Here is a 12,120-nt window from a genome sequence, read left to right as displayed (position 1 = left end):
AAATATCGATTTTTTAAAATGATTTTATACTACTTCCTGGCGTAATCTTACTCTCTTCAATTGAAGAAAAAAAGATTGTACTTTGATCTACTGTATATTTTTTTACGTTTATTTATGTACACGTTTTCATTTTTTTACAAGTTTATTTAATCGTAAATTACTCGTTAAAATTATGTTCATCCGCAGATTGCATCAGTCGTTCTCTAGCCCTTTTCCCTCTTAGAATAGCTTCCTTGAATAATGAACAGTAGAGCTCAATGGCGCACGGGGAGTCGTCGTTTCCAGGCACGGGATACGTTATAAGATTCGGATTGCAGTTTGTGTCGACTATGCCAACGCTGGGTATGCACATTTTCGCCGCATGCCTCACCGCCACATGTTCAGCCATGACGGTGTCGAGGGTGCCGAGAAAGATGCACAGGTCCGGTAGCCGCGTCGTTGCCTTAAACGAGTTCTGCGAGTTGGGGAACAGGCCCGGTCGCCAATGCCTCGTCTGTGAGAACTCCTTGCACTCCTTGGCCGTCTGATCCACCACATGCGTGATCTGTGGATTGCGCGAGATGAACAGGATTATACCACCACGGAAGGCGATATGGGCGATAAAGTTCAATGCTTGTCGCAGCAACTCGGCGGTCTGATCTAGGTCGATTATCAGGTGGCCCAGCCGCGAGCCGAATATGAATGTCTCCATGTGCTCGTTCAATGAGGTCTCCTTGTGGCCATAGTGCACTCGTGCATCATACAGATCCTTTACAGTGAACAACTTATGTACTTGGAAGAAATCTGGATGCATCAGTGGATCTATCGTTGGAATCTCCGAGCTTCCCAATTGGACATTGGACAAATCTATTTGTGGAATAAAAAACTTTATATAGAAGATTAAAAATAACATTAAAATTGAAATAAGTAAAATAAATTAATAATTAAATTAATTTAATCACAATTAAATTTATTTCATTATTTCATGGAAATTATAAAGAATTGCAGTGATAAACAGATTATTAGAGATAAATTTCTAAAAAGTCTATAGAATATTGTTGTGTGTATATAAGATATAATTATTTATATTAATGTATTTATATTATATGTGCAACAAGTTGTGTGCAGTAGATTTGCTCAAATATTGCAACAGATTCATGCGCATATAAATTTGTATTTTGTCAACAAAGCCTACCAGTATAATCTAACAGTAAATTATTGACTAAACAAAATATTATTTCTCCATTTAAATAAAATGATAAATTTTGTTCAGTTTCTGTAATCAATTCGAAATCAATTATATTGTTATATTTAAAAAATTTAAATTTAAAAAATGACAACATTCTAATAACATAAATAGTGCTTTTCAAAATTATTTTTTAATTTAATCTTAATGTAACTTTTTTAACTGTTTTGAGTTTTTCATCCATGTAACTTTAACGTAAGTAAACTAATTTTATAAACCGTTAACTTTAACTGAATTTAGTTTATAAAAAATATTAATTTACCTAATCCCCCCCTCTGATAGATACATGTATGTATAAAATTATTTACCGGATTCCTCTTTGTTCGGTTCAGACTGAGTTGACAATCGATATCGTCTAAGATAAGTATTACAGACTGCAGGTCGCAAACACTGCCATTCCCTCGAGACTGCAAAAGGAAAAAAATTGTTGTTAAATGTGTCATTGTAGGAATCACAGAAAGAAGAGTTTTTTCGCACAGAATAAAATAAAATAAAATTACAATTAGATGAAAGTATTCGCCTCGCAAATATGGACATCGTATATGTCGATATTAATTTCGTCGATTTTATCGCCCGTAAACTTTAATTCAACACTGAATATAAAAAACAACACGATATTATATCGAAAAGGGGGTATTTTCAAGGTTAGTTTCGTCCGAAGACGAAAACCAGACGTGCTCGACCTCCCACGGGGTTAGGGCCGCTCTCTACGGACTCGGAAAACGGAATCGGAACGAGCGGATCACCAATTAGCGAGACCGTTTTGACGGAATTAGTAAAAGGATTCTATCAGAAAGATCCCGTGATTGGTGATCCACTCGTTCCGATTCCGCTTTTCGAGCCCATGGGGAGCCGGCCTTACACGACATTTTCCCGAAAACTAGATGAGAAAATGTTGGTACTAACAAATTCTCTAGGCAATATAATTTCAATTTCCGCAGGTTAGTAACTCACTGTTGAAGTAGTAAATCCGCGTGTGTGCAGAGACTCTTTCTCGTTCGCGCATGTGTACAAGTGCAAAATCCATTTTTTAACCGCTTATATAAAGTAGACTAAAACATTACAAGCGCGCGCTGCGCGCGCGCTATTTGACTTTTAACTTTAAAAATAATAATAATTGCAATTTGATTTTCTCTATCTTTCGTTTACATTAATCAAACGTCTTCTGCAATTTTAAATAAAAAAATATAAAGTTTAATTATACATACATACATACCTACATACCTACCTACTTGCATACTTACTGCTATCTAGCTACCTAGCTACCTAGCTACCTAGCTACATATTTATCTAGTTACGTTCGCTCGTTTGCTCCCTTCCTTGCACTCTTTTTCACTCACTCACTCACACACTCAGTCACTCACTGGCTCACTCTTCGCTCACTCGCCAGCTTGCTCACTCGCTCACTCCTCGCTTACTCCTCGCTCACTCCTCGCTCACTCCTCGCTCACTCACTCGCTCACTCCTGGCTTACTCCTGGCTCACTCCCGGCTCACTCCTCGCTCACTCCCGACTCACTCCCGGCTCACTTCCGGCTCACTCCCGGCTCACTCCCGGCTTACTCCCGGCTTACTCCCGGTTCACTCCCGGCTCACTTCTCGCTCACTCCTCGCTCACTCCTCGCTCACTCCTCGCTCACTCCCCGCTCACTCCTCGCTCACTCCTGGCTCACTCCTGGCTCACTCCTGGCTTACTCCTGGCTCACTCCCGGCTCACTCCTCGCTCACTCCCGACTCACTCCCGACTCACTCCCGGCTCACTCCTGGTTCACTCCCGGCTCACTCCTGGTTCACTCCCGGCTTACTCCGGGTTCACTCCCGGCTCACTCCCGGCTCACTCCCGGCTCACTCCCGGCTCACTCCTCGCTCACTCCTCGCTCACTCCTCGCTCACTCCTCGCTCACTCCTTGCTCACTTCTCGCTCACTCACTCGCTCACTCCTGGCTCACTCCTGGCTTACTCCCGGTTCACTCCCGGCTCACTCCTCGCTTACTCCCGACTCACTCCCGGCTCACTCCTGGTTCACTCCTCGCTCACTCCTCGCTCACTCCTGGCTCACTCCTGAATCACTCCCGACACACTCCCGGCTCACTCCCGGCTCACTCTTCGCTCACTCCCGGCTCACTCTTCGCTCACTCCCGGCTCACTCCTCACTCACTCGCTCACTCACTCGCTCACTCTTGGCTTACTCCCGGTTCACTCCCGGCTCACTCCTCGCTCACTCCCGACTCACTCCCGGCTCACTCCTGGTTCACTCCTCGCTCACTCCTCGCTCACTCCTCGCTCACTCCTCGCTCACTCCTCGCTCACTCACTCGCTCACTCCTGGCTCACTCCCGGCTCACTCCTTGCTCACTCCCGACTCACTCCCAGCTCACTCCCGGCTCACTCCCGGCTCACTCCCGGCTCACTCCTCGCTCACTCCTCGCTCACTCCTCGCTCACTCCTCGCTCACTCCTCGCTCACTCCTTGCTCACTTCTCGCTCACTCACTCGCTCACTCCTGGCTCACTCCTGGCTTACTCCCGGTTCACTCCCGGCTCACTCCTCGCTTACTCCCGACTCACTCCCGGCTCACTCCTGGTTCACTCCTCGCTCACTCCTCGCTCACTCCTGGCTCACTCCTGAATCACTCCCGACACACTCCCGGCTCACTCCCGGCTCACTCTTCGCTCACTCCCGGCTCACTCTTCGCTCACTCCCGGCTCACTCCTCACTCACTCGCTCACTCACTCGCTCACTCTTGGCTTACTCCCGGTTCACTCCCGGCTCACTCCTCGCTCATTCCCGACTCACTCCCGGCTCACTCTTGGTTTACTCCCGACTCACTCCCGGCTCACTCCCGGCTCACTCTTTGCTCACTCCCGGCTCACTCCTCGCTCACTCACTCGCCCACTCCTGGCTCACTCCTGGCTCACTCCTGAATCACTCCTGGCTCACTCCTGAATTACTCCCGACTCACTTTCGGCTCACTCCCGGCTCACTCCTCGCTCACTCCTCGCTTACTCTTCGCTCACTCACTCGCTCACTCCTGGCTCACTCCTGGCTCACTCCTGAATCACTCCCGACTCACTCCCGGCTCACTCTTCGCTCACTCCCGGCTCACTCCTCGCTCACTCCTCGCTCACTCCTCGCTCACTCACTCGCTCACTCCTGGCTCACTCCTGGCTCACTCCTGAATCACTCCTGGCTCACTCCTGAATCACTCCCGACTCACTTTCGGCTCACTCCCGGCTCACTCCTCGCTCACTCCTCGCTCACTCCTCGCTCACTCACTCCTGGCTCACTCCTGGCTCACTCCCGGCTCACTCCCGGCTCATTCCTTGCTCACTTCCGGCTTACTCCCGGCTCACTTCTGGCTCACTCTTCGCTCACTCCCGGCTCACTCCCGGCTCACTCCTCGCTCACTCCTCATTCACTCACTCACTCACTCACTCACTTACTTCTCACTCACTCCTCACTCACTCTTATTCACTCACTCACTCACTCCTTACTCACTCCTCACTCACTCCTCACTCACTCACTCACTCACTTACTTACTCACTTACTCCTCACTCACTCTCACTCACTCTCACTCACTCACTCCTCACTTACTCTCATTCAGTCACTCATTCACTCCTTACTCACTCCTCACTCACTCTCACTCACTCTCACTCACTCTCACTCACTCACTCACTCACTCACTCACTCACTCACTCACTCATTCACTCACTCACGCACGCACTCCACCCAAGTCGCCAACCCATGTGCATACTGCAAATGAAGTAAAGTTCACATGTATTTGCAGGTTTTCAATACAATGTCTGGTAACGGAATTAACACTTCTCATTTTACAAGTACACCCATAAGAAAAGTAAACAAAGACCTTACTTCGCTGTGGTCACACACAAACACACACACATTTAAATTTTTGTCTACAAATTATGGATTTCCTACTTACCGACATTAAAAAAAATTTTTTTTGAGTCGCCAAAAATCCTTGCATATGTTTTTTTTCACTAAATAAAATTTCCAAAATTTAAACTAAATTGGAGATTGGTCCGTTTCGGAAGCTAAATTATTTGTACATATTTTTATGTCTGAGTTTGTCAGGTATTAAAAAAATTATGATAAACATTTATAAAAATATTTAAAATAAATATTTATACCATTATTATCAAAGAATATAAAAAATATTTCAAGTTTATATACCACTAGACACCACAGACGCGTGCTTCGCGCGCGCTACTTAACTTTTTATTTTTTACCTTTTAAAAATAAATTACAACAATAAATGTATAGATAATATTTATACAAATTTGACAGCTGTCAAAATTCAATTGCAATGACAGCTACTCTTGCAACACGAAGTAAGCGCAGCGAGAGAACCAATTGGCATCGCGGAAAAGCGACAATGATTTTCGAGAAATGCGAGTAATCGACTTTACATGTCTTTTTTTAGATAGGAGGATTATGGCTGGTATTCATAGTCGAATCTTATTTCAAGATCGTCTCAAGCAATATCTTAAGATGCTAATACAGCTCTGTGATTGGCTGATGGCATCTTAAGACAGTACTTAAGATGATCTTAAATATAAGATCCGACTATGAATACTGGTCAATGAATGTTTATTAATGCATTTCTACGTTTAAGATCAAGTAACATATAAATAGCACTTAAATAATTCCTACAAATGATAATAAACCTTTCAAGAGTTAGTTCTCAGAAAATTGTATAAATGTAAAGAATTAATACAAATATATAATTAATCAGTCCTGCAAAACTATAAAAAAAGACTCCGGCTGAGGTGTTATTTTTCGCAATAAATTAATTTACAGTTTTTCGGGACAGATGGGAAGGGGGGATTATAAGATGCTCTCGAGCATTGAGATTTAGCTTGTTTGCTGCGTCACAAGTCTGACGAACCTGTCGGCGCGCAGTAAATAAAAAAAGCTAAGAAAAATTAAAAATTAAAATTTAATAACATCACTAAAATCCGATGTAGACCGTGAGGCGATTTCATAAAACTCATTGATATAAAAAAATTTAAGAGTTGTTTTATGAAAAAATGTAATTTTAAATGGCATAATGCATTATGTTTATAAAAACTTGTTTATGCAAAGACATTTTAATATACCTATATTTAATAGACTTGCATTTTTTATATTTAATATTAAAATAACATTTTATTTTTATGAATGTTTCGCTATTTGCTTTTCGAAAACTTTAATTTCTTTTTGTTTCATCACATGAAGTACATACAAAATAGATATGACTTGAAGATCAAATGAATTGCTTTGGTAAGTAAATTATATTTTATGCCATAAATTGATCTTATTTCACTGTCACTTATAGAATGTGGAGATGGATTCAGAAACTATCACTGACAATTGTGAAAATATAAATACTGTATGGGGTATTTTACTAGAAATTTATTGTAATTGTACTGATGTGATCTTTGTATAACAAATGTTTTTTAAATAACTTTCTTCTAAAATTAATAAAACAAGGATGAAACTTTTTAAATTTAAATTTTATTTGGAGGAATAAGTTTATTTTATTGAGATGTAGATCTAAAAATATATTTATATACTACAATAATAGTCAATCAAGTTTTGTTATAAAGATCGACTTCTCAGGTTTTACATTTTTCACACATTGAACAGAGTATTTAAAAAACATTTGGTTTTATAGTGTTTATATTTATAATAAAGCTTTCTTATTATCTATTAATGTAGATATCTCTCTCTTATCTCAAAGAATATTAATCTATTACAAATTTTGACTATATGTAGAATGTCGTGATAATCCTTAACAATATTATGATTCATACAATACACAACTGATAAGGAGTGTAACATTTTGCATTTTATTTAAAAAAAAGTACAATTCCCGAACATGTAACTTTCCGAAGATCATCTATAGTCCAATTTTTTTCTGTTTGATAGCGTGAACCCCATATAACGTAAGTGTATTTGTTGACCAAGAAAATCGTTTTGTCAGTGAATTAAAACTTATGCCAACAATCGATTTTACTTCAAAACCATCTTTAAGAAAAAAAAAAGAATTAAGAATCTATTATAGAGTGTACAATCTTTTGTATAAGTAATATAATTATATTGATATGTTTGATTATTGCAACAAAATGTTTTTTTAAATAATTTTTTTCTAAGAAACTTACAATTCTCTAATATACGTTGAAGTTCGTGTGGAGACACAAATTTATTCCAATCTAAAGTACCAGGAGGTAGATGTCCAAAAATGTATTCACATGCTACAATATTAGACAGCCAAGATGTAAAAGTTTTATTCATTGTCGTTACAAAGATCGATTTCCCAGGTTTTACCATTTTCGCACATTCCTGTACAGAATATTTATAAAATATTCGATTTTATACAGTGTTTATATCTATAACAAATATTTTTCATATCTTTCATTATAATATTTTATTGCAATACTGTACCTTTAAAAATAGTTGTGGATCTGTTACATATTGCAAAACCTCACAAGTTACAACAGCATCATATGTTTCTCGCTCCTTTTGAACAAAATCTTCTGCGGTTGTCTGAAGATAATTTATTCTTTGTAATATATTGGGATTCAATTTTACATGCTCTTTGGCAACATTTATTAATTCTGCCGATGGGTCTATTCCAGTTACTTGTGCTCCTAATTTAGCCAAACTCTCGGTTAATATGCCTCCTCCACAGCCAACATCCATAATCTTGATTCCTTCCAACGGAAAATTTGAATTTTGCATTCTAAATCCAGCGTTTGCCAATCCATCCTTTATAAATTTTACTCTAAGTGGATTTAACAAGTGAAGCAGATGTTTCGGGTTGTCCTCGTTCCACCAGACGTCTTTCCATTCAGAAAAATATTTAACTTTGATGGGATTTATTGTTGATTTTGTTCTTGTAATTTCCTTGACATGTATGATATTTTTCAACAATCTGTAATAAGCAATTCAGTTTTCTTTTTAACTAAATAAATATTTTAACATTAGCTAAATACACACAGGGTGAATTTTAATGGCCGTCCCAACTTTTTACCATGGAATTACCAACTGCAATCTTAATACACACATGTACGGCATTTGCACATACATATATCGTACATGTATGTACTAAGATTGCAGTCAGTAATTCCAACTCTCATGATAAAATGTTGGGACAGCCATTAAAATTCACCCTGTATATATAACATAAAAACACAATTAATGCTATGTTTCAATTTAGTTATAATTAAAAGATAAAAACTTTAAAAAGATTGTGACTTGGTAATTAAACAATTGCACTATGATATAAATTAAGATATAAAGATTGAATGTCGTACCTGTTTTCAAAAATTCTTTTCCATGATCCATTGAAATATCCGACATTTAAAGTTATCATGTTTGTTTTTAAACACAATTGCAAGTACAGTTTACAAAATAAATTGCAACAACGTTTTTTCAGCAATCAATGAAAATACACAATGGAATGTACCTTAAACATTATTTTTTAATTTTATTGCAAAAATTTAAATAATTGAATTTGTCACAGAAAAATAATGAAGAAATCCTAGTAGCACGAAACATTGGCATAACATTGAGAAGTAATATAAAGACAATATTTCCAGTATTATTCCAATATTGTAAAGTAGACACTTGAACAATTTGTCTAAGCAATTAATATTGGTTCAATGGTGGTTCAATATTGGCCCAATGTTCAACCAATCAATTTTTCATATTGCAAATTAAGTGCGTTCTAATTTTAAATCAATGTTTTATGACCAATATTAGCGTTACGTTACTGGGAAACATTAATTTCTAATGTAACCAATGCTTAGCCAATATTAGCAAATGTACTGCCAACGTATTGTACTACTATGAAAGTAGGGAAGTGTAGTTATATACTCTGCCACGAATAAAAATTTTATAAAACTGGTATTAAGTTTATCTTGTGTTAAAGTTTTCTTCTATTTGAATAAACTGAAATATATCATGCATATGTATGGGCGTGCGCACACGTGTGTGTGTGTGTGTGTGTGTGTGTGTGTGTGTGTCACATGTGATATATATATATATATGTTTAAGGACATGACTTATTTCCACAATATTCAAGAAATTTTAATCTTTGCTCATTATCTATTAAAAAATTATTCATAAACAAGTGTATTCATTCTGCCTGACGCTTTTAACAAGACTATGAATATTTCCACATTAATTATTAACTTTATATTATATACACTGAGAGAAAAAAATGCTAAATTCAAATAAATATTTCTTTGAATAATGCTAATAACATATTTTATAGAAAATCAATAATATTTATTTCAAACAAGTAATAATTTTTTATAATTTAGAAAATATTACTTGTTTGAAATAAATATTGTTGATTTTCTATAAAATATGTTATTAGCACTATTCAAAGAAATATTTATTTAAATCCAGCATTTTTTTCTCTCAGTGTAGTTAAAAGAAGATGATAGACACTTGTAATACACTTGTAATACACTTGATCTGTATATGTGCAAATAATGTGAAATTTATACTTAATACAGCATAAATTATTATATTTTTGCGCGCAAACACGGCAGGAAGGAAAACACTCACAGACTTCACTGAAAAACCGAAAGACTATTCCGAATTTATAGCGAGTTTCCAAAACACGTCCGACTTAGCAGGCGATCTTTCTTCAACTGATCTAAAAGTTTGCTAAAGGTCGGTGACCTGACTAAACCGTGGTACGGTGATCCATTTATGAGTCGGAAATCCATATGGGGAATTTGAAGAAGAAGAACTGATTATTTTGGTTGCCTAGCTCTTGATAGCTAACAATGAGTAATTGATCGCTGTTAAATATTCGAATAAATTCAATAATCTTGCTGTTTATAAATTTTGAACGTTGATCACACATGAAAATAAGGAAATAGTGATATATGTTTCTCATAAAAATTTAGTATACAGTACCAATTAGTTACTTTCCAGTAAGCAAAATGTCATCAAAAAGAGTTCTTTAAGTACTCAGGTTTGAGAGTTGGACATCCAACAATGCTATCTGGAAGACAACATAATGATGACAATAAGTCCTCTAATGCGTCGATTTTAGAGGAAAAAAAGATGTCATATATATGATATCTAAAAGATATCTGCACTCTGACTTCTTATAAATGTTATCTAAAAGAACACTGCCATCTGACTTCTCATAAATGTTATCTAAAAGAGCACTGTAATCTGACTTCTTATAAAATCAAGGAAATGTTAGTATTAAGAATTTCTTATTTATAATATAATTACATATTTATTTTAAAAAATAATTATTGAAAAAAATATGCATATAAACATATATAGACTTTTTTTTATTATAAATGTATAAAATTTATATATTTTTGAAAATACATCACATATATTAGGTATAATATATTATACCTAAGATAGCACAAGGATTGTGTCCAATGGATATCCGCTTCTGGACATTTGGACGTCTATTAAGAGTCCAAATAAGGTCCGTCGGACATTCGATGGATATACGTTTGGCACAATTTCGGACATTCATAGAAAGTCCAAAATAAACCAAATTTTGGACCTATTATGGTTTGATTATTTCTTTTGGGCCTTTTTCAATTAAAGGGCTTGCTGCAATAGTGGGTTAATCCATATTTTGTAAAAATCATTGACATAAAGCATGGACTGCGCATTTCCTGCAAAAAGCTCTTGAAAAGTGTCCGGCAGAAAGACAAAGAAGAGACATGGTCCGGGTCAATTTCTTTCTGTCTAGCGCCCATTATGCTACTGGTTAGACAGAAACAGCGCTTGACCCAGACCAATTGCTGTGTCCCTCTTTTGATCGGAAAAAAAAACAAAAAAAAAAAACGGAAAAAAAGAACCAATAAAATAGGAAAAAAAAGGAAAAAAAGAAACAAAAATAAAAAACGAAACAATAAAAAAACAAAAAAGAAACAATAATATATTATAACAAACATTTTAAAAAATACCAATAATTAATAATGTTAATAATAAATAAAAAAATAATGTGTATTATTTTATATTATTTCATATTATTTCATATTATATCTAAAAGTAGAGCAATTAAAATAAACCTTTTGAAAATTAAAAAGAATATAATTTATTATTATTTATAAATTAATGTTAATTAGAAATATTGTAAATAATATCTACATATATATATACATATATATATATGTATATATTATTTACAATATTTATACATATACATATATATATAATTTACAATATTTCTTTTAGATTATATAATCCCTTAAAAAAACCTTAAAAAGGTAAAAAAGATACGCCAAGTACATAAACGCGTGCTTTCTAAAATAAATTTAAGATCAATACAGTTAGCCAAGTATATTTTAAAAGATTTAAAGAAGTTTAATAAACATCTATTTAATTAAAAAATTGCTTAAACGGGCTTGATGATTAAATGATTAAAATCGACCAACGGGATTATAGCTGAAGCAAAAACTAATATTTAATCACTTACATTACTCACATTCAGACGTTTGTTGTAATTTTATTATTAATTTTTATATTAATATTTTTGACATTTACATATCTATCATGTATTTGTTTATGTTATATATTTATTTTATTTTTGTTAACTTATTATACTTTTCTCGCATACCAAATTCACCACTTATATTACAAAATAATTTTTATTTTAGTTTTATAAAATTATATGTAGGCACATTGTGAAGCCCCTTGAACGACAAACCGGCTTTGGGTGTGTGTGCATGTATATGTGAATATGTGGAAAATAACTCAAGTGAGCTTTTTTACGCAACAGATCACAAGATCTTAGAATTATCAAGTTTATTATATTTTTTCACGTACCAATATTCACCACTTACATTACGAAATAATTTTATTTTAATTTTATAAAATTGTATGTAGGAACATTGTGAAGCCCC

The 12,120-nt window shown here is 35.9% G+C and overlaps 2 protein-coding genes across 3 annotated transcripts; both read right to left on the bottom strand.

The window, feature by feature from the left end:
• Window positions 1–79: 79 nt before the first annotated feature.
• Window positions 80–1,946, bottom strand: LOC105829646 (28S ribosomal protein S2, mitochondrial). Its single transcript, XM_012668667.3, has 3 exons — window positions 1,726–1,946; window positions 1,534–1,632; window positions 80–846 (listed from the first exon to the last, which is right to left on the bottom strand). Exons 1-3 carry the CDS (start codon window positions 1,760–1,762, stop codon window positions 158–160), a joined length of 825 nt encoding a protein of 274 aa, XP_012524121.1. The 5' UTR covers window positions 1,763–1,946; the 3' UTR covers window positions 80–157.
• A 5,102-nt stretch (window positions 1,947–7,048) lies between these two features.
• Window positions 7,049–11,011, bottom strand: LOC118645684 (ubiquinone biosynthesis O-methyltransferase, mitochondrial-like). 2 transcript variants are annotated; one of them, XM_036287308.1, is made up of 5 exons: window positions 9,800–11,011; window positions 8,539–8,690; window positions 7,667–8,156; window positions 7,384–7,564; window positions 7,049–7,249 (listed from the first exon to the last, which is right to left on the bottom strand). In XM_036287308.1, the coding sequence occupies exons 2-5, from the start codon at window positions 8,595–8,597 to the stop codon at window positions 7,122–7,124; spliced, it is 858 nt and encodes a 285-aa protein (XP_036143201.1). In that variant the 5' UTR covers window positions 8,598–8,690; window positions 9,800–11,011; the 3' UTR covers window positions 7,049–7,121. The 2 variants fall into 2 exon arrangements, with proteins under 2 accessions (XP_036143201.1, XP_036143202.1); XM_036287309.1 differs by lacking the exon at window positions 9,800–11,011 and adding an exon at window positions 9,746–9,767.
• Window positions 11,012–12,120: the final 1,109 nt, after the last annotated feature.

The sequence above is a fragment of the Monomorium pharaonis genome, chromosome 5, assembly GCF_013373865.1.
Source record: "Monomorium pharaonis isolate MP-MQ-018 chromosome 5, ASM1337386v2, whole genome shotgun sequence".
Taxonomy (NCBI): domain Eukaryota; kingdom Metazoa; phylum Arthropoda; class Insecta; order Hymenoptera; family Formicidae; genus Monomorium; species Monomorium pharaonis.
The sequence above is the reverse complement of the archived record's forward strand: the minus strand, read 5'-3'. Positions and strand labels throughout refer to the sequence as shown.